Below are 25,873 nucleotides of genomic sequence, written 5' to 3'. Positions count from 1 at the left end.
CTTTCATTCATTGAGCATTTATTATGTACCAGATGCCGTGCAATTTCAGACTCCTTACTACCCAGTTACGTTCTCACTATACCTCCAAAAACCCCTCTCTATAATACATTCTGCCTCTGAAACTCATTCCCTGCCCTGGATTTTTGCCTGTCTCACCAATAATACCATCTACATATCTAATCACATCTTAATTTTGAAAAACATTTTCATTTTAGGGAGTAAGTAATAGGAAACATCTCTTTTGAAAAAGGACTTTGTATGGACGTGCTGGTAATTAGCATTAGCTCAGCATCAAGTGTAGAAATTTGGTGACCCTACACTAAAATAAATAAATAAATAAATAAATAAATACTTAAAACAAGATCTAGAAAATTGTGGCTCCAAACTAAGTAATCAATTGTCTTTCCTTTGTAATGGGAGACAAAGATGATCCTTTGCTCTTGAACTTACTTTAGTATCAGGCTACATATTCAAAGCAAAGGAGCTAAATCTGTGTATCAGAATGTCTTCAGGGAAGTATTATGGATGATTGGGAAGTCTGACTATGTGGTGTCAAAAACCATGCCCTTAAATCAACCATCTCTATTTCACCAGTATAAGATATTGAGGCATCTAAGACTAACAAATATTACCCCAAATCAACATGTGAACCTATATTGATCTGCACTTTAATTTTTTTTAGTGAACATGACATTCTATGATAAGCTTATGAATATTTCCACCACTAAATATTAGTAATATGAATTTAAATATATTTGAAGTTAATTAAAATTATCATGGTCCTTTTGTTGTTTATAAGATTATAGCTATGTTTTTACACAATAGCTACATATCCAAGATAAGAAACTTGAAAAACTCAGAAGAATTTTTTTGCAATAATAGTTCCACCCAAGTCAACCACTATTAACATTTAGTGTGTCATTCATAGTGAGAAAGATAGAGAGATGGAGAGAGATAGACACATACACACATATATTTATCTAAAAACAAAGATTTTACATAAAACGAGTTTATACTGTATATACAAAATTTAACATTCAGGTGCTTTTAAAAAAAATTCTAAACCTTTCAGACTTCAAAGCTTCATCTATACCTGTTCCCATATTTCTAAAATGTAATAACAAGATAAACCTGGCCATCTATACAAATGCTCTGAGGGCTGAGATAACATGCAAATACAGCCTTACATATCAATGCGTGAAAGCTGGATAGACCACACAGTTCAGAAAGGGAAGTGCACTCTGCAAAACTAACTTGCACACTCACTGTCCAGTCACAGCATCTTCGGGGTCACTGCCAGGCACATCAACTCTTTTCAATAAAAATGGTAAGTAATATATTTTGTGACTCTTCTTGTTCTCCTAGCATACGTGTTAATCTTCTCTATGTAGAGCAGAGAAGTGAGGGAGAGTGCTTCATGGCAGGTCCTCCAAGCCGCTGGGGATTTTGCTTGTCCCATCAAGTGTGCCAGGAGTTAACGAAGCTGCTGAGTCTTTCTTTCGCCAGTTGAGAGACGCTGGCCTCAGGAGTTCCCTTTTCTGATTCTAGTCTTCAGAATAGAGGAAGAGCAAAGTCTTACAGAAAGAAAACTTACATTCTTTGTCTTTGCCTCTTAAGTTAGCTGAGTGTCAGAATCAGTAATGGAGTCGAGTTTCCTGTTATGAGCACTCTGGATCCCAGATGGGGACTCCAGTGGCATATGTTGGGAGACATTGCTGATAATGATTACTTTAAAAAAAAAAAAATCTAGATTCAGGGGACATGTAATTGCCATTTTGATAACACGGTAGATTTCACAAAAGGAGCTTTTTTGTTTGAAAAATGCATTTTGTTATTTTAATTGAGAGAAGCAAACAAAGCCCAAATAGTCCAAACCTTAGGGACATGTTGTGTTCCCAAAGTTAATGAGAAGTCATTATTTGGAACACACTTAAAATAGTGAAGGGGTTCCCAGTGCTAGTTTAACCTACAATGTAGCTGAACTACAGTATTAATATTTTGCTTCCATTTTCCCATGATTTCTCTGTTTAAAAAAAAAAAAATTGGCTCCTAAAAGATAGGTGGCGTTCTTATGCTCCCAGAGTTTAGAAAAGAGCCAGTTTTCTATTCCACTGGCTTTGCTTCCTACTCCCCAACCTCCAGAAGACTGGAAATTTGTTATTCCTTCCTTTATCATGGAGAGGATTACTTTCTTTTGTCAGTCCGCAGTGAGAAAACAATGACACCTCTGCTTGCCCAGTTGGGGGTGGGAGTGCATTGCAGACATTGAAGAGAGGGCAAAGGGATCCTTTGCTAATGTGTGTTGATGTGTCCATGTGTCCTCTGGAAGCTCTTTGAGTCAGAATGGGGAAAGCATAGAGGTGAGATGGTATAATCTTGCCATAGGGGAGGGAGAGAAGGAAGAGAGACGAGATCAAAGTCTCAGAGTCTTGGGAAGGGAAGTGCACAGTGGTGAAGGACACAGTAGCAAGTGACCCTGTCTGCAACCACACCTGTAGAAGGCAGTTGCCAATTCAGGAACGACCTATAAATCCCTCTGGTGTTTCCAAATTGCATCTTTAGGTCCAGGATTCTTAGGAAACAGCTTGACCTTAATTACTGGCAACCTCTTAAAAAGCAGTAACAAGGGCAGTGTTGTTTACAAAGAGCTATTGGGATTTTCTTAGGGGAAACCAAATGAAAACAGGAAAAACAAAGTTTAATTGGCTAGTATGTATTTGGTGTGATATATAAGTAATGTTTTTCTTACAGGATTACTCTTTTCTTATCATGGAAGTAACACATATTGTTCAAAAGATTTTTTAGAAATATAGATATGCAGGATCAAAAAATAACATTTTCTATAATCCTATCACCTGAAGAACAATTATTGTTAAGTACAGGTCCTTCAAAAATGTCAACATTTAAAATATGCATAATAATTTGTATTTATAATAATTTACAAATATGATTTTGTGTTCATACTTCATGAACCATTTCCTTAGCTTCTTTTTGATTTAAAATATCTTTAATAATATCTGAGTTACCATAACATATTTAATGCTTATGTAGTATTCCATAATTTGTTTTAATCAGTTCCATAGAGTTGAACATTTTGTTTTGTTTCTTTTCTTTTCTTTCTTTATGGTCAAGACTGTCACAAGCATTTTTTTTTTTTTTTTTTTGTATACACTGTTTGGTTATTTTCCATCAACAGAACTACTAGCAAAGTAGCTAGGTGAAAAAATACATACTGGGAGGACCCCTCCCCCCAAAACAATTATTTTTTGGAGGATGGACCCCTTGTAGGACAGGCTTCCTCTGCCAGGTAAGTGCTCTAGGGATCCCAAACGGCACAATCCCTGTGCTCCACTCTCCCTATTCACCAGATCTTATCCCAAGCAACTTTTTTTTCCCCTGGATGAGAAAAATCCTCAAAGGGAAATATTTTGTGAATGTGGAAGAGGTGAATCAAAAAATGGCAGAAGCAATAAAAGGCATTAAAATTGATGAGTTCAAAAACTGTTTTGAGCCCTGGAAAAAGCATCTTGATAGGTATATTGCATCAAATGAAGAGTACTTGAAGGTGACTGAAGTTTTAACATGTAAGAATAAATACAAAAATTTTTATAAATAAATTCCAGCTTTTTGGTGTTTTCCCCATACACTAAAAACTTCTATTACAAGTTATTCACTTGTTCAGCAGCATCATTTAAGCTTCTTACCACATAGTGGCATAATAAGTAAATTTCCCAGTGTGATTATGGATATGCTAGATACATACCTACCTTTGTGTATATATGCCTCTGTCTATCTTTGGATCATGTCAAGGTTATCCTTTAAAATGAAGTCTTTTCCCTTTCATTTTTTTCTCTTCAACGTTGCCACTGCCATTCCACGACAGGTGGCAGAAAGACAATAGCATATCAGAGAAAGGAAAAAAGTTCTAATTCTTGGATGACATGCATCAAAGCCTGTATTTTTGGCTTCTTAGGCCTTAGATTTGCTCCCTAGTTGTATTTTTTTCACAAGTCACTTGAATTCTGAGTTTGTTTTCTCATATGATGATGATGATGATGACGATGATAAAGATGACAGTAACTATCCCATAGGATTGTTGTGGAGAGTAAGTTTGCAATTGTAAAGTCCCCATTACAGTACAGGCACATACCAGAAGCTGAATGAATACTAGTTTCCTCTATTCAAACTCAAACCTTTTCCCAAGGAGGCATAGAAACTCCCAGTGAACACAGGAGAAGAATGACACAGGCAGTTAACATTTGTGATCCCTGACATGCACTATCTCATTAAATTCCCATAACAATCCTTACAAATAATTACTGTTATCTTCCCTATCTTCCAGCTGAATTAACTGAGACTCAAAGAGGGTAAGTAACTTTCTCACAGCCACACAGCCACTAAATACTGGGGCTGGAATTGGAGCACAACTCTGTCTGCTCTCAGAGCCTAAGTTTTTCTTAATTTTATTGCACCCCACAAAAAGTAGATACATAGGAAGACAACCTGGGAATCAAGCCTGGACTGGCCATTAGGAGTGCAGGGGGTCTTTCCACAGGCTAAAGACCATCCCTGGTAGATTTGGGAATTCATTGTCATACCTGCTTATGCTATGGTCACTACCAATTTTTCTACTTTCAGAATGTTCATTTCACTGAGATGTCGCAGAGGTCACTGGGACGGGGGACTGGAGGGGTTCCTGTCTTTGTAGTTCTTCACCTCGGGATCAGAAAGGGAGATTAAATATTTAAATACCTCCCCCTCCCTCCTCCCAAGCTCATGTGCTATGTGACACCAATTCCTGCCTCCCTGAGGGAGAACTGCTCAGGAAGGGGCCAATCCCAAACTGGGACCAAGTCATGACCCCAGTGGTTATCAGGAAATTCTTCTTCTTCTTCTTCTTCTTTTTTTTTTTTTTTTTTTTTGCCTTCTTCCTATAACTTATTGGCTGAGAAACTGTGGAACTATGTGGGAGTAAAGCACAAAAGTGCCTGTTGTTTTATGAGAACAAGCACATCAGATATTAAGACTGATGGAATTAGACATAACACTGGGCTCATCTTCCAACCAAGTAAGAAGTGCTGGGTTCCAGGCTTAATCTCCTCATTTCTCCCTGTGAGATCTTGGCCCAAGTCACTTCAGCTTTCTCTCAAGTGGCTCAGTAAAGGCATAGAGTTGGCTTAGGTGTTCCCTGATGTTCTTATTTGTAACATGATTCTAGATTTTAAAAGTAGGAAGATAGGCAATAGGATTCTACTTTATCTGCTCCTGTGGGAATTGACTTAATTAATAACCTTAGATCAGCTCACTCCACAGTCCTGAAATGGAAATAATGGAATAATACTCGTTCTTTGACAAGTGTTTTTAGGTACATTCCAACTTGTAGAATTGTTGGGAAAAAATGGAGACTCAGATGTTCTAGTAATGCACAAATTCTTTTGTATAATCATGCTTGGTGAGGAGAATGAATATGCATTTTTATGCATAAACCTTAGAAGCTCTTAAGAAATGAAGTAAAAATTATATTAGGGAGTTTTTGATTGTTTTGCTCCTTTCATCCAGCTTTCAATCTACATATGATCTCCTAACAGAAGGAATGTGCTCAAATTGTGCTATCACTCATTCATTCAGCAAAGGCTTTCTGAGCCCCTTCCCCAAGTCTGGGCTCTGCTAGTCATGAGGATGCGTGGTGAGCAACACACAGGGGGTCCTGGCTCCCCAGGGCTTACACCTAGTGCAGTGGTTCTCAAACTTTAGCATGCATCAGAATCACCTAGAGGGTCAGGGATGGGGCCTAAAATGTTGCAATTCTATTAAGGTCTCATGTGATGCTTCTGATGCTGGTCCAGGGCCCACGCTCAGAGAACCACTGTTCTCTGGCAGTGATAGATCAAAAACATCAGAGTAAACAAATAAGTAAAATAACCTGTTGATCTCAGAAGGAGATAAATAAGGAGCTGAGCTAGAAAATGGAGGAGAGACACCTTCCTGAGAGAGGTGTCTGGTCTTTGATGAGGTGACATTTAGGCTAAAGCAGTGGTTCCCAACTCTGGCTACACATGGCAATCACTGCAGCAGTTTACAAAACATGCCTGTAGCTGGGCTCGGTGGCTCAGCCTATAATCCCAGCACTTTGGGAGGCTGAGGCGAGTGGACTGCCTGAGCCCCCAGGTTCAAGACCAGCCCGGGCAACTTGGCAAGACCTCATCTCTGCAATAAATAAAAAATTAGCTGTGGTAGGGCACACCTGTAGTTCTGGCTACTTCAAAGGCTGAGGCGGTGGGATCTCCAGAGCCCAGCAGGTTGACACTGGGTGGCCATGAGTGGGCCACTGCACTCCCATCTGGGTGAAAGAGTGAGACTCCAACTCAAAAATTAATAATAATAATAATAAAACATGCCTGTTCTCAGCACACAAGGTCAGTGACATTGAAACTGAGGTGTGGCTCAGTGAGGACTGAGAATTTCTGCACAAACGAGTGAGAAAGAGTTGGGCATGAGGAAAACGGTGCTAGGGAGTGTTACAGGCTGAGGTAGCAGCGGGTGCAAAACAGACAGGGCAGAAGAGAGCTTGGATCTGAAAAGAGACCAGGATGACTGGAGAATAAGCATGAGAAGAGGAGAGTGACACAAGGTGGTTTTAAGGAACAGGCAGTGGCCGCGCGATTGCTGGGTCTTGAAGGTTGTCTTAGTTCAAAGGCTGCCATATAGCAAAACACCTTAGACTTATAAACAATAACAATTTATTTTTCACAATTTTGGAGGCTGCAAAGTCAAAGATCAAGGTGCCAGTGTGTTTGTGTTCTGGTGAGGGCCCCCTTCCAGGTTACAGACAGCTAATTCTTGCTGTGTCCTCACATGGTGAAAAGGGCAAACAAGCTCCTTCAGCTTCTTTTATAAGCGTTATTATTCATTCATGAGGTCTCTGCCTCCTGACCTAAGCACCTCCCAAAAGGCCCTACCTTCTAATGTCACCACCTTGGAAGATAGGATTTCAGCATGCAAATTTTGGGGGACACAAACATTCAGACCAGGAATTTGATGTTATTGTTCACCACAACAGCCATTGGAGACACCTGAGCAAAAGAGTGGACGCCTGTACTTGGTTCATATTTTGACGTCAGGGTTACTTCTGAAGTGACATGCATCCTCTCGAGATAGGTTGGCTTGGAGCTTAAATATTGACTTTTTCCCCCTTATCCTTCAAAATTGTGCCCCTCAAATTCAAATACAGCCAAGTTGACGAATTAGTATAGAGTGTCTGAGGAGATTGGATCCTAGAACATACAAATAAATAATTTCAGAGGTTACAATGGCGACCCAATTGAGAGCTAGTGTCCCAGGGAAATCAATAGGGAAACTGAGTTAGAAGGTTCCCTGTGAGGGTTAGACTGCCAACCCACTTCCTCTGAGTAGAAAGGTGATTCTTTTCCTTATGTAAACTGCAGGGGAGGGAGTCCATCATAGTTCTGAACAATATGTTGATATCCCAAATAGAATTCATTCACCTCCACACATTACCCCCCATCTCTGACCTATTCATATCTTTTTCATTAGGGGCCACCTATTACGTTAAATAATAATAATAATCCTGTGCTATGACAAGCGAGTTTTAAACCAAGGATCAAATTCTAGGTGATATCTGTCATTCATATACCACCTCAGTGCATATAGGAGATATGAACTACTTCCTAGAACACATGTTAGAGGACCCTAAACTTGTGGCACCCTTGTTTTTGAAGTGGGTGGGCATGGGTCTCTAGTTCTTGATTTGGTAACTTCAATATCTCTTCCCCAATCCTTGGACGTGCATTCCATCTGCCTTTCCTTTCCTCTCATATCTTTCCCTTTTTAAATATTACATTATGAAACAAATAATACAACAAATGCTCACATGCCCACCACCTGCACTTAATGCAGATTACCATTTTGAAATCTATTTTTTTAAAAAGGAAACAGTTGAAATCCTCTTTCTCTTCCTTTCTAGTTTTATGCCCCTTTCCCACAGCAAAGAAACGCCTCTTCTGAAAGTGGCATCTAGCCTTTCCAGCCATGGTTTTATACTTTTATTTGTGTATATCCATAAAGTAACATATAATATTGTTTTGCCCAGATTTTTTAAATAATTTCTGCAATTGCCTTTCACTCTACGTTGGTAAACTTTCAACACATCCATTTGAACACAGGCAGTTCAAGCTGTTGAATTTCTGTATAATTCTACTGCAATTTATTTACCTAGCCTCTAACATTTAACTTGTTGCCATTATTTTCAATATGAACAGTGCTAGAATGGACTTTTTTTTTTTTTTTTTACACAGAGGGCATGGGAACAGTCGAGTTTATTGAATGCTAGCAAATTGTTCTTTAAAGTCATTGTAACAATTTACTCCCCACCAAACTTGTATGAGGGTTGCCATTTCTCTACGCCATTCCTAAAACTTAATATTGTCAGATTTATTGAGAGTTTTGGCAATTTGTTATATGCAAAATCCTATTTCATTATTTTAATTTAATTTTCCTGGTTATAACTGAAATGGAACATGTTTTTATAAGTTTATTGACCATTCAGGTAGCCTCTTCTATAAATTATCTTCTCGTGTGTTTTGTCCATTTTTATGGTTTATCTTTTAATGTTGATTTATAAGGATTCTGCTTACATATGTACATATATATGTATACGTATATATGCTTAAATACTCTAGACTTTAATCCTCTGTTGGCTAATGCATTTGACATTTTATTCTCCTAATCTCTAATTTTTTTTTTACTTTACTTTTGGTGTCTCTTTATACAGAAGTTTTAAATCTTACAATTGTCACATTTAAAAATTTTATCATTTCTTCTTTTGATGTCCTTTTAAAGAATTGATTCCTTACCCCCAAATATTAAAACTCTTTTCCTCATGTTTTAAAAACTTGATTCTCATGTTTAGGTCTTTAATCGTCAAGATTTTATTTATATTTGTGATGTGAGGTGTCTGATATTTTCCCATAAGATAATCACCTATTTATTTTCTCCGTTTTTGTCCCCCATCACTTTCTAATGCCTTCTCCATCATAGGTCCATTTCCCATTTATGTGGGACTCTGTTTCTAGACTGCTGACTCTGTTACACTGATCAGTATAGTTCATAAAATTCCATATCTATCATAGTTTCTTTCATTACACTCTTTTGTTCTGGATTCATAAATCACCTTGTACAAGTACATAAAACTTTTGCCTACTATCTAATGATTTCTAAGATTATTCAGTATTTTTATTATTATTCTCCCAAATGTAAGGATATGAATACAATGTAATTACCCATTGAACACAATCCTCCACCTTATTTTCGTTTTTAAAACTTCTGCTTGAAGGAGATGAAAATCACTTTCCACACATGTTTAAAATAAATAAATGTAAAGAACATTGTTTTCACTCACATTTATTTTATTTTATTTTAGATTCAAAAGGTACATGTGCAAGTTTGCTACATGAGTATATTGCATGATGGTGAGGTTTGGGCTTCTTTTGAGTCTGCCACCCAGGTGATGAGCATGGTTCCCAATGGATGGTTTTTCAACCCTATCTCTCTCCCTTCACTCCCCCCTTCAGGAGTCCCCAGGCCTGTTTTCCGATTCTTATCCCCATGTAAACCCACTGTTTAGTACCACTTATAAATGAAAACATTCAGTATTCAGTTTTCTGTTTCTGTGATAATTCATTTAGAATAATGGCCTTCAGCTACAATCATGTTACGGCTATATTGTATTCCATGGTGTATGTGTACCACATTTTTCTTATTTAATCCAACATTAATGGGTTTTATGTTGGTTCCATGTTTTTATGAATAGTACTGCAATAAACAAACAAGTTCATGTGTCTTTTTGGTAGAATAATGTATGCTCCTTTGGGTATATAACCAGTAATAAGATTGCTGAGTCAAATGGTAAATCTACTCTTAGTTCTTTGAGAAATCTCCAAACTGCTTTCCACAGGGATTTAACTGGCCTACATTCCCACCAACAATATATGAGCATTGCCTTTTGTCTGCCACCTCACTAGCATCTATTGCGTTTTGACTTTTTAATAATAGCCTTTCTGATTGATATGAAGTGATATCTCATTGTGGTTTTGATTTGCATGTCTCTGATGATTAATGATGTCAAGCATTTTTTTCATGTTTGTTGGCCACTTCCCCTGAGGAGTATCTGTTCATTTTCTTCACCTTCTTTTGGATGAGGTTTCCTGTCAATTCAAGTTCCTTACAGATTTCGGATATTATGCCTTTGTTAGATGCATAGTTTGAAAATATTTTCTCCTATTCTGTAGGCTGTCTATTTTCTCTGTTGATGGTTTCATTTGCAGTGCAAACTAAACATTTGTGCAGCTTAATTAGGCTCCACTAGTTAATTTTGGGTTTTGCTGCATTTGTTTTTTTTTTGTTTTTTTTGTTTTGTTTTGTTTTTTTTGAGGACTTGGTCATGAATTCATTGCCTAGGCCAATGTCCAGGAGTCACTAACATTTAATTGGCCAAAGTAACTCACATAGTCATGTCTCACTGAAACAGGGCAGAAATATAAGGGTGCATAATCTCCATGCATTTAAAGTCATAGCAGAGAATGGCACTAATCTGGAAGAACAGTAGTATTATCTACTACAATGTGTTCAATATTGGTTTTTTTTATATGACTGAAAATTTCATTTTGACCTCACTTGTAAATGATAGTTTAGCTGAATATAAATATTCTAATTGATAGATACTTCTCCTCAGCACTTCACAGACTTACTTCACTGGCACCTGACTTCTTTTGTTCCTAATGAAAGTGTGTTTTCAAATCTAATTGTCATTCCCTGTAATTGAGATTGCCATTCCTTTTCAGATTCGGGTTTTTTCTTTGGCGGGGGGGGGGGAGGGGGGGAGGGTTGTGTTCTTCAGCTTTACCATGTGCTTCATAGTTATATTAATTTATCTTTATTTATAGTACTTGGGACTCAGAGTAACAATTTAAAGCAGGAGTTTACAAACATTTTCTCTAAAAAGCTAGATAGTAAATATTTTAGGCTTTGCAGAACCTATGGTCTCTGCATTAGTTGTTCAGCTCTACTTTTACACTATTAAAGCAGACATTTTAAAATGGAATGACTGTGCTCCAATAAAACTTGACAAAAACAAGTGGAATTCTGGATTTGCCCCTCAGGCTACAATTGCTAACTCTTAATCTAAAGCCTAATGACTTTTTTCAATTCTGTAAAATTCTCAGCTACTGTCTTTTCAAAAACTATCACTCTAGTATTTCCTCCTTCCTAGATTTGTTTGTTTGTTTGTTTTGTTTAGAGTAGCTGTTAAGTAAAAATTTATCTCCATTTACTCTCCATGATTGTAGTTGCTCTTCCAAATTTTTTATCTCTGTGTCCTGTGATGAATTTTAGATCAGTTTATCAACTGCATCTTCCAATTTACTAATTCTTGTTTCATCTGTGCCAAGAGTGACCAATTATTCAGTTCACCCAATACGTTCCTACTTTTAGGAAACATTTCAGTTCCAGGCAGACAGTTGCTCACCCTATCTATGTCTAATACAGACTTTATCCCATCTATTCAGTCTTTGCTTCAATGGTAAAGTCTTTATTTCCAACATTTGAGTTGTTTGTTTCTCCTAACCATATTTATTGACTTATATCTGCTTGTTTTGTTTTATATATTCTTATAATTTTCTTTGGATATTCTTCTAATTTTTTATTTCTTGATGGACTTTAATTTCTTAAAGTCATTTTCAGAGCGTTCTATTGTTTAAATTTAACTGTAGGTAAACCCATATTTCAATGGTTGATTTTGTTGAGTTCTATTTCTTATTTATAGTTTTCCTCTTGTGTTTTGCAATTTTGTATTGTAGCCAAATTTTAAGAAAGTTGTGTTGATTGGTTGATTAATTTTCTCTTTCTACCTGCCTTTATCCCACCCTCTCTAGTGCTCTGCTTATCTCTATTACTTCTTCCTGAGACCTTCAGTCCAGAACTGGCATATAAGAACTAGGTGATTCAGGGCCACAATAATAGTGGACATTTCATATATTCATTACTAAGTCAACTGGCCTCTTGGCCTAGCTCCTGGTTCTGGGGCCATGTCTAGTCTAGGGTTTTTCAAACTCAGTATTTATAGAATGTTTAGCAGCATTTCTAGTCTACCTACTGGGTATCAGTAGCACCTCCCCATCCCCTCATTGTGACAATCCAAAGCATTTCTAGATATTATAAAATGGCCCCTAGTGGGATAGGGAGAAAAATGCCCCTCAGTTGAGAACCACTGGTTTATCTTAACACAATCTCAGCAGCAGATTGTTTAGTGTCCTTAGTGGTGCTAGGGGGAAAGAAGGCACATCTCCCCCTGCCCTTGGTTTCACAGAGTGACCCTAGCTCAGGTTTTCAAGTAACTCTATAGGAACTAAACTAACAAATCCTCCCATACCCTGCACCAACAGTGACTCTTCACTCTTTCAGTCTCATTCACTGCCTTGTGTTTCTCTTCTCTTCTTGAATAAGGTTTATCTTCTTTCTGAGTGAAGCTGTATTTAAAATTGTATCATTTTATATTTAATCTATCCCTGATGTGTGTTAGGTCAGTGAAAGAGCCACAAACCTTTTTACTTTGCTGACCAGAAGTTGATCTCTCTTCTCCATCTCTTTTCCCTCACTTCCCTTTAGTTTTATATCTTTTTTGGCTCTTTTCTCCCTCCATCCTTGATCATTGGGATTAGGTAAATCAACAAAGTAGGAAAAATGTGTCAGCATCAGGGTTGATGAGATACTGGCAGAATGAATTCGGTTCCTCCCAGGTCTCCATCACCACTCTTCACCCCTACCCCAGCTTATTAAGACAGTACTCAAAGTGTGTTCCCCAAACCAGCAGCATCAACATCACCCGGGAACATAGTAGAACTTCTTAGGCTCTACCCAATTCCTATGGAATAAGAAATTCTGGAGGTGGGGCCCAGCTACCCGTGTATTAACAAAGCCCTCCAGTTGATTGTGATATCTGCTAAAGTTTGAGGTTTCCTGTGCTAAGACACTGCTAAAGAGGCTTTGGATCAGTGGTCCTCAACCTGGCTACACATTTGAACTACCTGTTGAGTTATTAAAATACACAGCAGTTTTGAGCCTTATCCCCAGAGATTTCAGCTGGCCTGGTGGCTGGGGTACCTTTTTTTTTTTTTTTTTTTAACTCCTCATATAATTCATACATCAAGTCAAAGTTTGCTTTAGCTAGTCATTTACCGATTAACCCATTTTGATCATCACTTATGCCAGGTTTAATGTTTCTTGAATTCTAAGTGGAAATGGCAAACCTTTTTTTTTTTTTTTTTTTTTTTTTTTTTGAGTTGGAGTCTCACTCTGTCGCCCAGACTGGAGTGCAGTGGCCGCTCCCGGCCACCGCAGCCTCGCCTGCTGGGCTCCCGCGATCCTTCTGCCTCAGCCTTCCGAGTACCTGGAATTACAGGCATGTGCCACCACGCCCGGCTGATTTTTTTTATTTATTGTAGAGATGAAGTCTTGCTGCCCAGGCGGGTCTCGAACCCGCGGGCTCAGGCAAGCCACTCACCTCAGCCTCCCAAATGCGCGGGATTACAGGCTGAGCCACCGAGTCCGGCTAGGAAATGGTAAACCTTTAATAAACAAAGTTTAAAAAGATCAGTTCTGGAGCTGGAGTTCCTGATTTTCAATTTCAGCTCCGTGTAATTATAAGCTATGTGATTTTGAACAATGTACATTCTCCGTGCCTCAGTTTTTCTGTAAACAGGGATAAATCATATACCTACATATTAAGGTTATTATAAGGATAACATAGGTTATGCATGAATACCTTCAGAATAATACCTGTCACATAGCAAAAGTTATGCCAAAATTTTTTTAAGTATTTCATAAGTTGTACATGCAAAAATCCTATAAAACAAACCTTTGTCAAAATAAGTATTTTGGGAAAGAGAATTTTAAAGAATTTAAGGAATATATACATATATGTATGTATGTATATGGAGAGAGAGAGACCTCTAGCTTTATAAGACCCACATTTTCCCCCAAAATGCTATATCTTCTTTAAAAACTGATGAAAATTAACTTTGTTCACAAAAATTTTCAGAATTTTACTATATGCCTTTTAAAGCTATCTAGTAAAATTGTAAAACCAGAGTTCAGAATTACTATTCTGTACTTGGATTTGAGGTACAAAAATTGATATGTCGGCAATAAATTCAACATTTATGTAAGTTCTGGCAGAGATTAAAAGATGTGATGCTGAAATTTACATCTGTTGAATATGACGTATGACAGACATTTAGATGAATGAATTCAGGTGAAATCTAGTAAAAACACTTTGGCAGATATTTGTGGGATTTAACTTACATGAATACATTTGATTTGACAATGTATGGACATAGTCCAAAAGAACTACTAGCAATTTTATTCATTACAACTTTGAAAAAAAAATTGTTGAGTTTACTTTATCACAAGAGGACATTCATCCGACAGAAACCAATTTTATCACGTGCTCCCACAAGTGCATGAGACAGCATTTCAGGGCTGAGTGGAGCTTTTCCAGTAGCAGAATATAGCTGCCCAACACAGTAGGGTTGAAATACACACTCAAATTAGTCACCTAGGAGGCCAGGGAGGGGGAGGTGGGAGTTTCCAAGCTATCTGTCTGTTAACTAGTAAGCAAACAAAGAAAAAGAGACTGTGAGAGTGGAATTGTTGTAACTTCTGATTTCTAAGCAAAGTTCACCTGTAGCTACTGAGTACACCTAGTGCAGATGGTTTCAGTTCTCTGATGTATTATCAAGTTAGCCAAACTGAGCAAGTATTATTGAATTTGATAAGCAGAGCAAGGATAGAAGGAGGAAGTTTCCAAAAATTAGCCAAAATAACCATGTCTTGATGGCTAATTAGGCTTGAAAAATCATACATAATATTCCATACACCCTGACTCTTCAACATCCCCACTTTTCTCACTGTTCTGTCCTTCCACACAAGTTCTTCTATGTAATTTGTAAATCACACACACCAGAAAAAATGGGCTGCCAGCACATTCCTGGGAAATGATGCTTGATCTAAATTTTGATCCGTGAAAAAACTGGTTTCTCTTTTCTTTGGGTTCATCATAGACAGGTAGTTAATCCAGAGGTAAGAGAATAATACCTTCTTGGGCAGGTAACTTACAAACACTAGAAACACACAACATCTTTGCAGTTGTGATATGTGTTCCTGTTTTCATTGTTAAGATCTATATTTAACTAAATGGCTATAAATATTACATTCATAAATACTTGTAATTAAAGAAAGATTCTGCTTAACAGTGAACTATGTTAATTATTCTAATACACTTGTACCTTTAAGTGCCCTAGATGCTCAGTGGAAACAAAAGCAGAGATGATGGTTAAAATGCAAGGCAGCTTGGAGCTAACAGGCTGAGTGTGGAAGCCTTGCCTCAATGGTTCTTCTTTCTCAAGTTTTCTAGGTAGCTCCACTTCTTTTTGCCTCCCTCACACCGGGGCTAGGTTGGTCTCCATTATCAGATCTGCTCAATTTTCTTATACAAGCCCAATTCTTATGCTACCTGCTCTGTTCCTGAAAACATTGGAGCTGGTGACTCATAAAAGACAGTTTGTCCTTGGTTTTAATATTCTATGAGTTGAATAAAGTCTATTCAGTTCTGACTATATAGAAAGGTCAGGGTAAGGTTCGATAAACTTTATCTTCTGGTTGGGCAGCTGATTTTGGATATGTTTGGAGTGGAAGTGGTGTCTAGGCATAAAAAAATGAAATGAAATTTAAATGCATAACAGCCTGCTTGGAAGTTTTAGACTAGTCTTGAGTGTATGTGTGCAGAAGGAATTTGGGGGTGGCTAAAATTTGGTATCAAATAAAGTATTGATCTCTGAAACTTATTTTAAGACATACCCCTAAAAGGTGAATGGATAAATAGACAGACGTGATAAAGTAAAAGTAATTATAACAAAATGCTAACAATTACAGAACCTCGGTGGGGGTAATGTTCACTTTCAACTTCATTTTCAATCTTTATATATGCCTGAAAATTTTTTTATACTAAATTTTTTGGAGAAAACGTAAATGTCAGATAGACTAGGCAAATGAAGCTGGAAAGTACAGTATTCCATTTACTATAGTCTTCACCAGTGTAGGTATACAGCCTCCATTTAAGCACTAAATGAGATATCAGCAATAAATCTTTCTCCCAAAATGTAAATAGCTTTATCCTCTTGTAAAAATGAGATGCATGTGATGATAAATTTTTCCAAAAATAGAGGAAATGTAAAGTAAGTATCCCACTATCCAAAGAAAACACCGTTAGCATTTTAGTAAATATTTTTCTAGACATGTCACTACACAAAGTATAAGACCTTTCCATACCTGCCTCCTATAGCTGTGATTGTGTCATTTGTGCTGATGCTGCTTCCCCTCCAATTTCTCCTCTGTCAGACGAGACTTACACTTTAATGCTTGACTCCAACTCTCTTCAATGATGAAAACTTCCACTTTTCACTATCTCCTACCCTATTCTCTCTTGATTCAGCATGTCCTACCATTCACATTTCTCTTGCCAATGCCTTACAGTTCTCATCAGGCACCTTTCATATTCAAATGCATTTTCTTCCCAATTATTTTCCTCCCACCATGTTACCTTGCACACATCAAGGTACCAATATATATATTTACCGTCAGACTCATAATTTTACAAAAGCCTGGTCTAATTAAGGCAAAGCCATGCCTCTAACTTTATAATTAACTACACAGTTAAAACAACATTCTCCTAGATAAAGAGAAAGGAGAATATTCATTCTAGTCAGTTTCTGTTAATTTGGTGAAATAGTGAGATCTTAACTGTAACATCGAATGCCTCTCCCAGAAAATACAAGCCAACCTCAGCTCACACTGCCTCCACTTGGATTTGGTCCTTGCCATTTCCCAAGGGTTCATGATGAATGACAGGCAGACTCTAAAGAATGAGGAGGTTCTGGGATTCCCCAAATGGGTTTTGGCAGTGTGTATGAACATTTTTCATTCATGGGAATAAAACTAGGCCTTGGGTCTTTATAACATAAAGGTAAGTACTCTTGTTCATATTTGAGATTATCTTTAATATATCTGCTTAAAGGCATCTCCATCAGTTCACTTTCCTGCATGGTCAGTTTTATAATAAATCAATATATCAAGGCTCAAATCACTTTTCAAACTTTGTATCTTAGAAAATAAAATTATTACAATAGCAATAACTAACATTTTACTAAGGGCTTCCTCTTGCCAGACACTGTTGTATTTTTAAAACATCATTTCATTACATTCTAACAGCAACCGTGGAAGATATACTAATTTACTCCATTTCATGAATCTAAAAACCAAGGGAGAGAGAGGTTAAGTAATGAATAGCCAGAAAGATCCAAACCCAGACTGTTCAGCTCTAGAGTGTGCACCTGAACTGTTTCACTCTGTTGGTTCTATAGCGTAAAAACAAGTGGCACGAATCCAGTCTAGAAGTAAAATACAAGGAGAAATTGCTATTTCATAAACTAGGTGTGAGTTTGCCTGTGTTTCTCTATGTGTGTATTACTAAATTGGCATCAGATTATTAGTTAACTGTGTTAATGATACTATGAGCCCTTCTCTTAAGATATGCTTTGACCTTTTGGAAGAAAAATTGGGATGAATTTATGCTGATTGATTTCTGTTTCATTGCCTATTCTCTTGTGCACAACAGAGTGTGTGTGTGTGTGTGTGTGTGTGTGTGTGTGATCCAAAATACATTAAATCTGAAAAGAAAAACAATCCATAACCATAGCTATTTCCCTTATAGCGTGTCACCTTTCAATCTTTATCTATAAATATATACATTTTACATAATTATCATCACATTTTTTTCACTTAAGATTATTTCAAAACATCCTTGTGCATTGCTACGTATTGTTCATAATCTTTTTAATGATTGTGACACATTCCCCATTTTGTTATTTTTGGTTTACCATATACTATGACTCTCTTTTGAGTCATCTATATTTTATTTTGGTAACATTTTCATGCCTTTTAAGTTATTATTTTACAATGTATTCTAATATTCAATAGCATTGGACTATTGGGCTCCCTCATCTCCTCCATAATTGATTCTCTTTTCCACAGTATTTACTGGTTTTCTTATCCATTTTTTAAAGTAAATTTTATAATAATTGTATTTAGTTCTTAATTCTAGCTCTGATTGTAATTTTATTTCTCTTAGTATCAAACAGTTGACTAGCTTTCTTTTTTAGCATTGCTCTGTATAGAGTTCAATTTATATTTCGCACTTTGCTCTTTGGAAATTTTTCCTCCTACTCAAGTAGCTCTGCTTATTTTCAGGATGACTTTTCAGATCAGGACATGGTCTGACCAGGGAGTTGAGAGCAACCCATACAGAAAATAAAGTCATCCCACAGTAAAACAGTAGTTTCAGTCAAAACAGTATTCTTCTTTAACCAAATAAGCTAATTGGTTTCTGAGAATGAAGGGTATCTTTATTTTTTGTTGTTAATACCATTATAGTTGTTATTGTCATTCAACTTTTCCCTTAGTGTGGTTTTATAGAATGTTTATATTGACTTATAAAGTATTCAGAAATGTGTGTTTCTCAGATTTTTATGCTCTAAATTAAGCAATTCCTTCAGGATCAAATACTAGTTCTTATTCTCTCAAGAAAAACTCTTGCAAATTGCCTCTTTTTGTCAGTTTTCCAAGTTTTAAAACAAAAATTTTCAAAAGAAATTATCCAAGGTTTGAGTGAGATACATTCACCTGCAAGGCATGTAAAATATTTTCCTAATATAAACCTCTTCAAAGGTTGTTGTAAATCACCATTTGAAATGCTTTCTTTAAAGTGATGACTAATATGTTGACCATTAAATTGCAAAATGGAACACTCACAAATCACATGATTTTTATCTTAAAAATGTTAATATGTAGTTTATTTATTAAGGTGGATTCAGGATAGACCATTTATATGTGTCAGGAGTGGTTATTGCATAAAACTCCAGGCTCATTTGTCTTAAGTCTACCATTTTTATTTTCACTTATCCTGAAATCAGAACACCATGTCATTTAAAAAGGTTTTCTGATCACTTCCCAGCACTCACAGCCTAAAATTCAACCAAGAAGTTTTGAGAGATCACCCCAGAGGTGACAAGACAAGATCTCACCTGCCATTCCATCCCAAATAGCGTGATTGCTGGGCCATATAATTTATAAGGTGAGATACATAAGACACTAATTGTCTCACTTCCTTCAAGTAATCCTATCACTTAACACCAAAAGAGAAAAACAGGAACATGGAAAGTTATACAGATCTCCTCATTTAGTACTATTCAAAAAAGAAAGTTTCAAATTATTGATAATTTGTTTTGTTTTGTTTTATACAATCTATTTTGCATAATGTTCCAAAAGGGCTTCCCAATCACCAAACATATTTAACAGAATCTTTTATCTTTTTAATGGCATTTGAACTCATTTAATGGTTTCTTCCCTGGCTCTCCTCCCTATGCCTCTAGCAATTCCTTCTCAGTACATGTGGACTTACACATTCCATTTTGACAAAACACAAGGCACCATCTTTACCTCCCTCTCACTCTGCCTGTTCTCCATGGGCATTCTCTGTCTCTCTCAAGTCTCAGCAACTAACCCTCTACTAATGACTCCCATGTCTGGCACCTCAAATGCCACCTGACTCAAATTGAAATTAACATCTTTCCCCAGCTCTGTTCCTTCTTCTATATGCTATAACTTGCTGTGTGTAGCCACCATCTTCTACATCATATTATATTTTTCCATGGCCACTAGCTCCTTAGCACTCAACTTATCTACATTGTCTTCTCTTCAACCAAAATCCAACAGGCTATTTTCAGAATCCAAGCTCTTATCCTCTTTGGACTATTATAATCTTGCATCTCACTCTCCTTAAATTTGTTCTCACTCTGCTACTAGAATGGTCTTTCCAAGCACATATCTAATTATGTAACTTTCTGGCTTCAACACTGCAGATGACTCCTAATGGCCTAGAGCAGGGGTCAGCAAACTGTGGCCTGTGGGCCAGACCCAGCTCACTGTCAGATTTTACAAATAACGTGTTATTGGAACACAGCCCACTCACTCGTTTGTGTATTGTCTGTGGCTGCTTCATGCTACAACAGCAGAGTTGTGTCACTTTGGCAAAGACCATGTGGTTCTGAGAGCCAGAAATATTTCCTATCTGGCCCTTTACAGAAAAAGTTTGCTGATGTCTGGCCTACTGGATAAAGACAGAACTTCATGATATGACATGTAAGGCCTCTATTCTTCATGATATGACATGTAAGACCTCTGTCCCAGGCTTGGCTCTTGCCCACACCTTCCTTGAACCTTATACTCCAGCAGTGCTTGTCTGCTTATAACTCCCAGCACTGGCCAAGATAAATTTCTGTAATGATGGAGAGAGATTGTGCTTGTCTGCACTGCCCAGTGCTATAACCACTTGCCACATGTCGCTACTTAGCACTTAAAATGTGGCTAGTACAGTGGAAGAACCAAATTTTTTATTTTATTTAGCTTTGATTAATATTAATTAAAATTTTAATAGTCACATGTGGTTAGTGGTTACCACATTGGACAGTGAAGTTGGATTGTGTCACCAACAGTATCTTTGTGCATTCTAAGGGGAGTATTTAAAACATTTAGGATACCCTGCATATCTAGGAAACACTCCTATTTCAACATATTTAACTTAAGGAACCTTTTTCTAAGGAGGCTTTTCTAACTCCTAAGCCCTGTCCCTCCTCACCTCTCAGAGACTTGGGTATCTTCCTTTTGTGCCCTCAGTATGCCATCATAGTACCAGGAAAACTTTTTATCTGTCTTCTCTAATCAGTATAACAGTTCCTAAAGGCAAATCTTTGCCCAATTTGCCACAGCTTAAAAAACTCCAGCCGGGCTCAGTGGCTCAGCCTGTAATCCCGCGCCTTTGGGAGGCTGAGGTGAGTGAATTGCCTGAGCCCACGGGTTCGAGACCCGCCTGGGCAGGCAAGACCTCATCTCTACAGTAAAATCAAAAAATTAGCCGGGCGTGGTAGCGCGCACCTGTAATTCTGGCTACTCAGAAGGCTGAGGCGGAAGGATGGCCTGAGCCCAACAGGCGAGGCTGCGGTGGCCGGGAGTGGCCACTGCACTCCAGTCTGGGCGACAGAGTGAGACTCCAACTCAAAAAAAAAACTCCTAACCCAGTGCTTGGTTTGTGTCAGAGGTTTGATTAACATTGGTTATCAAACAGATTCATTAATGTCACATTCAAACTTATCCTCAGCATATAAGATCCTTCCTTTGTTCTTTGATAAATGAATTCTGTCATGGAGTGCTTCTGCCTGACTCTCCACCCAGTCAGAGAATTCCCTTTAAATAGGAATACTTTTCCTCTCGTTACACCTGAGCAATCAAAGATGGTTACTTTGACTCTTTTGAAACTGCTGGATCAATTTCCTAACATCTCAAAAGAGAGAAAACAGGTTCTCTGGGAAAAGAAGAAAAAGAAAAAAGAAAAGTAAGCCCAAAGCTAGGAAAAGAAATTATTGCCAATGGAACAACTTTCAAGTGTTTATATGTACAAAATTTTCCAAAGCACACTATGGTGCTGACGTATACTAAATGTTTGGCAAATTAAGTTTGCTGAAATTAACCCTGGATATGTTTATTTCACCATGTAACATATTCAAAAATGGTGAAATGTCACATTTCATATAAAGAAAAATGCCTATAAATATACTTATAGGATAAGAAATGTCAGATAGAAATGAGATTTTATAAAAGTTATATTTCTATTCCTTTATTTGGGGAATATTTTTCTTTTTAAGTCATAGTCCTTACCATTTTGGATGTTAACCTGTAGACATGAACCCAGGTTGCTGAATTGTACCAAAACAATGAATTTTTATTCTTTTGATTTCTAACCAACAATCTTTGAATATGAGCTTAAGGTAGAATATTGGATTCTATTTTCAAATAAAAACTAAAGATTTTTATCATGTGTCAGATTATGTAGGGTTAAGTTTTCCATACATACTCTGCATGCTATGATTAAAACAATATCTGTTGTGCCGAACCAAATAAAGATATACTAATAGGAAATCATTTAAATATTTCAAAAATTAGTATCTATGAACTATAATCTATAGATGAGAAAATTACCTTCTTGTCAGTCACCTGTTGGGGACTACTTAAACGTTAAGACATTTTTGCTCAGCTGAAAATTGTGAGAAAAAGAAGAATAATCTATATATAACCACTTATTTTGTGTGTGCTCCATTATCCTAGGTACTTTGTATATATTAATATAATCTTACAATATAGGTACTATTATCAATATTACTCCCATTTTCAGATCACATAATTGAGATATAGAGAAATAACTTACTCAAGGTTCACAGTAACAACAGAGTTGATATTCAAGCTCAGGCAGTTTGGCTCTGAGGCACAGGCTCTAAACCTCTGTTTTATTCTGTCTAGAATAGATTATGCTTTTTCCTCACCATACCTTTGTCATCAGGCTCTGTAACATGGACACCTTTTCCTTTCAGTCCACATGGGTCTATAATATAATTTTAATAGTCAAATAACATTTCCTTGTTTAGATAGACAGTACATTGTCTAGCCTGTTCCCTATCTGTGGTATTTTAATTTTCACTTTTTCATTACAAAAGTCCTTTTCAACTCTCTGAACTATTGCCTGTGTGCATAAGAGAGGGAACAATGAGAAAAGAGTGTGTAGACAGTATAACTTGGAGCTCTTATGAGAAGACATGGTATTTTTACTTTCCATAGGAAAGAGTTGTGATCGGAGCTCAGAGGCTTCAGGATGATGCTATTGGGGGAAAATTAACTAATCACGTCAAGTTATCATCATAATACAAATGGAATTGGCAGATAATAGCCCCAAGCTGAATTGTAATCATACAGTATTATGTTTGTTTTATAATATATACACACCACATCTGGTGGTTAGCATACAAGGGAAAACACAGTTCTTGTACTTGGGCTTTCAAAAATCTACAATTTTGTGGTTTAATGGACAGAGTCATGAGTTCACAGAACAACTCAGAGGTGAGGGTCTCTCTTTGCCATAGGGTCACCCTTCTGTTTACCTCTAAATTTCTCCCACTTCTTAGGTTTTTCTCAACTTTCTTCCCTGTGCATCTGTCCACCCCAAGCAGAGGAACATGCTTTGCTCATTTTCTCTAGATTAGCCATGAACAAAATCAAACAGTAAGAAAAAAAATAGACTTTCTCTTTCTCCCTTTGGCATAATAGAGCTGTTGCAGAATTTCTAAAGTAAAACAAAGTCAAAATAGACAAACACCCCCTGAAAGTCTTAAAATGTCATCTGCTTTGAAGAAAGATCTTACATTAGTAAATCATATTGTCCACCAAGCTGCACAAAAGTCTGTTTCTCCTCATCTAGTCTGGACATCTGATACAGAAAGTCTCTTCTTTCAGGTTTCCCTCAGCCTAACTTCCTTTTCTGCCCCCTCACTCATAGGGACTGTTCAGGCCATACGGGAAAATAGTGAATCCTCAGCTAGAAACCATTCAAAAAGCCACCAGAATAACCCATCTATTGTCATCTTATTCTTCCTTCTCTCTCAGAAAAGTCTGATTTAGTTATATTCTCTGTCCTTTCCCACTCAGACTTTCAAAGATGCATACTTATTTACACAAATATTGACAAATGTTTATTAACTACCTGTTAAGTGTAGAGATTTATAGGTATGTTGACATATATCTCATTTTGCATTAGGAAAATATGAGATCACTGTACAGATTAGAAAAGTCAGTCTCTTTCTCTCTCTCTCCCTCTCTCTCACCACACACGCTTGCATGCACGCGCACACACGCGCGCACGCACACACACACACACACTTATTTTTAAATTGTGGTAGAAAAGATACATATCTTTTGTGATTAACTCTGGATTCTAGCATTTAACAACTTTAAGAAAATAGTTGAAAAAGACTGAAAAGAAAAATTTTAAGGCTACCTAAGAGAGTTGGCTTTGTTTCAACTGAAGGGGGGAAATGAAGTGATTTAACAGTTTCTGAAATAAAAACAATATGCAAGGAGTTCTGAGATTTCTCAGAAGTATACCTTCAGGATGAAGGGAAAATCTGGGGGAAATATGACTGAGAGGGAAAGTAATGCAAAGTTCTTGGCCTAATAAAATTTCTTTTTGGGCTTTAATGAAAGTTTACAAGAGACTTGCACTTGAAATACCGAATTCTCTGAACAAATGGTTATAGATGTCCTTCAGCAAAAGGAAGAGCTAAACTGTAGCAGGAAGAATTCAGATGTGCCCAGGCCTATGGCTCCTTTCCGATGCAGCTGCTTTCCAAATAAGGTGGATTTCCCACTGGAAACAGTCTATGTCATATGCAGGATTGTGAATGGTGCTTAGAGCACCATCAATGCAACCATTCCTGTTCCTGGGCCCTCACAGAGCCACCCTTAGAAATGAGGAGAAATAAGGAAACAGAATGAACCCTCGCCTGTGCCTTCTCCCCATCCATAACTCACTCTAGGTTTTGAAAAAGAAAAAGAAAGGAGCTGATCTGCCTATATGCAGCTTCAGGGCCAGGGGTAGAATTGAAGTTTGGGTCCCCTTCTACCTTTTCCCTCACCAGGACTCAAAGGTCTTGGACATCCTGTGTTAGTGATGCCTCCTTTAAAGTGATCAACTTGTACCCAAGTCTCCATGAGCAAGGTGGGTGGCCAAAATGGCACACTGGCATGTGCAGAAACACTCGGCATGTTCTTTCTCACAAGGGGATTTTTATGTGTTACAAGAAGTGGGTTAAAGGCTCACTGTAGGAGGTAAGAAACAAACACGAAGTCCCACCCTGATACCGTCTTGGCTTTCCTAAGGGCTTAATCATCTTTCCAAACTAAGCCCCTCTGGAAGACATGTGCTGATTTGCTGGTGGCTTTTGTAGAGATTACTTACAGAAACTCTAAGGGCTCAGGCCTCCTTTTTTCTCTTCTGCAACCACAGTCACAGTTCCCTGTTTGACTACAGAGACCTCATTGTCCCTACCAGCTTTTTTCTCACATGACAGCTGCTCTTTATTGTCCCTTCTTCGTAGGCAATCAGGTTGGCCCACAAAAGGTCTGCAAACACATTGGTCCTACCTTAGCTAAATATTTTGACCTTTGCCAAGTTACTACTGAGGGAGTTTTTCCCATAGAGTGAAATTGCTCAGGAGAGGTCCAAAGAAAGAAAGTAAAAATTCACCTACCAAAATGTAAAGCTTTTTTTTTTTTTTTCCTTCTTGGGCTTCCTTAAAATGTATCCTCACAGTAATTTTTTACACACACAGGTACACACATATATGTTTACAGGGGGTGCCAAAAAATGTATGCACATTTTAAGAGTTGTTGTTTATGTACTACTTTTCGAAGTTGAATTAAATTATGGTAGCAATGTGTAATGTGACATTTACACAACCGGGCTTTTGCCATTTTCTTTGTGCCTGTCGCCTGGTGATGCTAGCATTCATTTAATCAGTGTCATCTTTTGAGCGAATGTCATACTTAAAATGTGTCTACCTTTTTTTAGTACTCTCATATATTGTACATTGTGTAAATAATGTATGTGTGCACATACAAACATACATGCATGACTTCACACTAACTTTTTGTTTTAGTTTTGTTTATTTTTGAGTCAGAGTCTCACTCCATCACCCAGGCTGGAGTGCAGTGACATGCTCACGGCCACCCCAGCGTTGACCTGCTGGGCTCCAGCAATGCTTCCTCCTCATCCTTCCAAGTAGCCGGAACTACAGGCGGGTGC

General features: G+C 37.4%; 1 protein-coding gene across 1 annotated transcript in view; it reads left to right on the top strand.

Moving 5' to 3' along the window:
* The first annotated feature begins 1,076 nt into the window (after positions 1 to 1,076).
* Positions 1,077 to 25,873, top strand: part of FYB1 (FYN binding protein 1) — a 157,850-nt gene continuing 133,053 nt past the window's right edge. Inside the window, exon 1 of the mRNA XM_008066636.2 lies at positions 1,077 to 1,327. Coding sequence (XP_008064827.1) covers positions 1,325 to 1,327 — 3 coding nt within the window. The 5' untranslated portion in view covers positions 1,077 to 1,324. The remainder of the gene's footprint in view (positions 1,328 to 25,873) is intronic.

The sequence above is a fragment of the Carlito syrichta genome, unplaced genomic scaffold, assembly GCF_000164805.1.
Source record: "Carlito syrichta isolate Samal-C Ts95f unplaced genomic scaffold, Tarsius_syrichta-2.0.1 Scaffold309042, whole genome shotgun sequence".
Taxonomy (NCBI): domain Eukaryota; kingdom Metazoa; phylum Chordata; class Mammalia; order Primates; family Tarsiidae; genus Carlito; species Carlito syrichta.
This window is presented reverse-complemented; position numbering and strand designations above follow the sequence as displayed.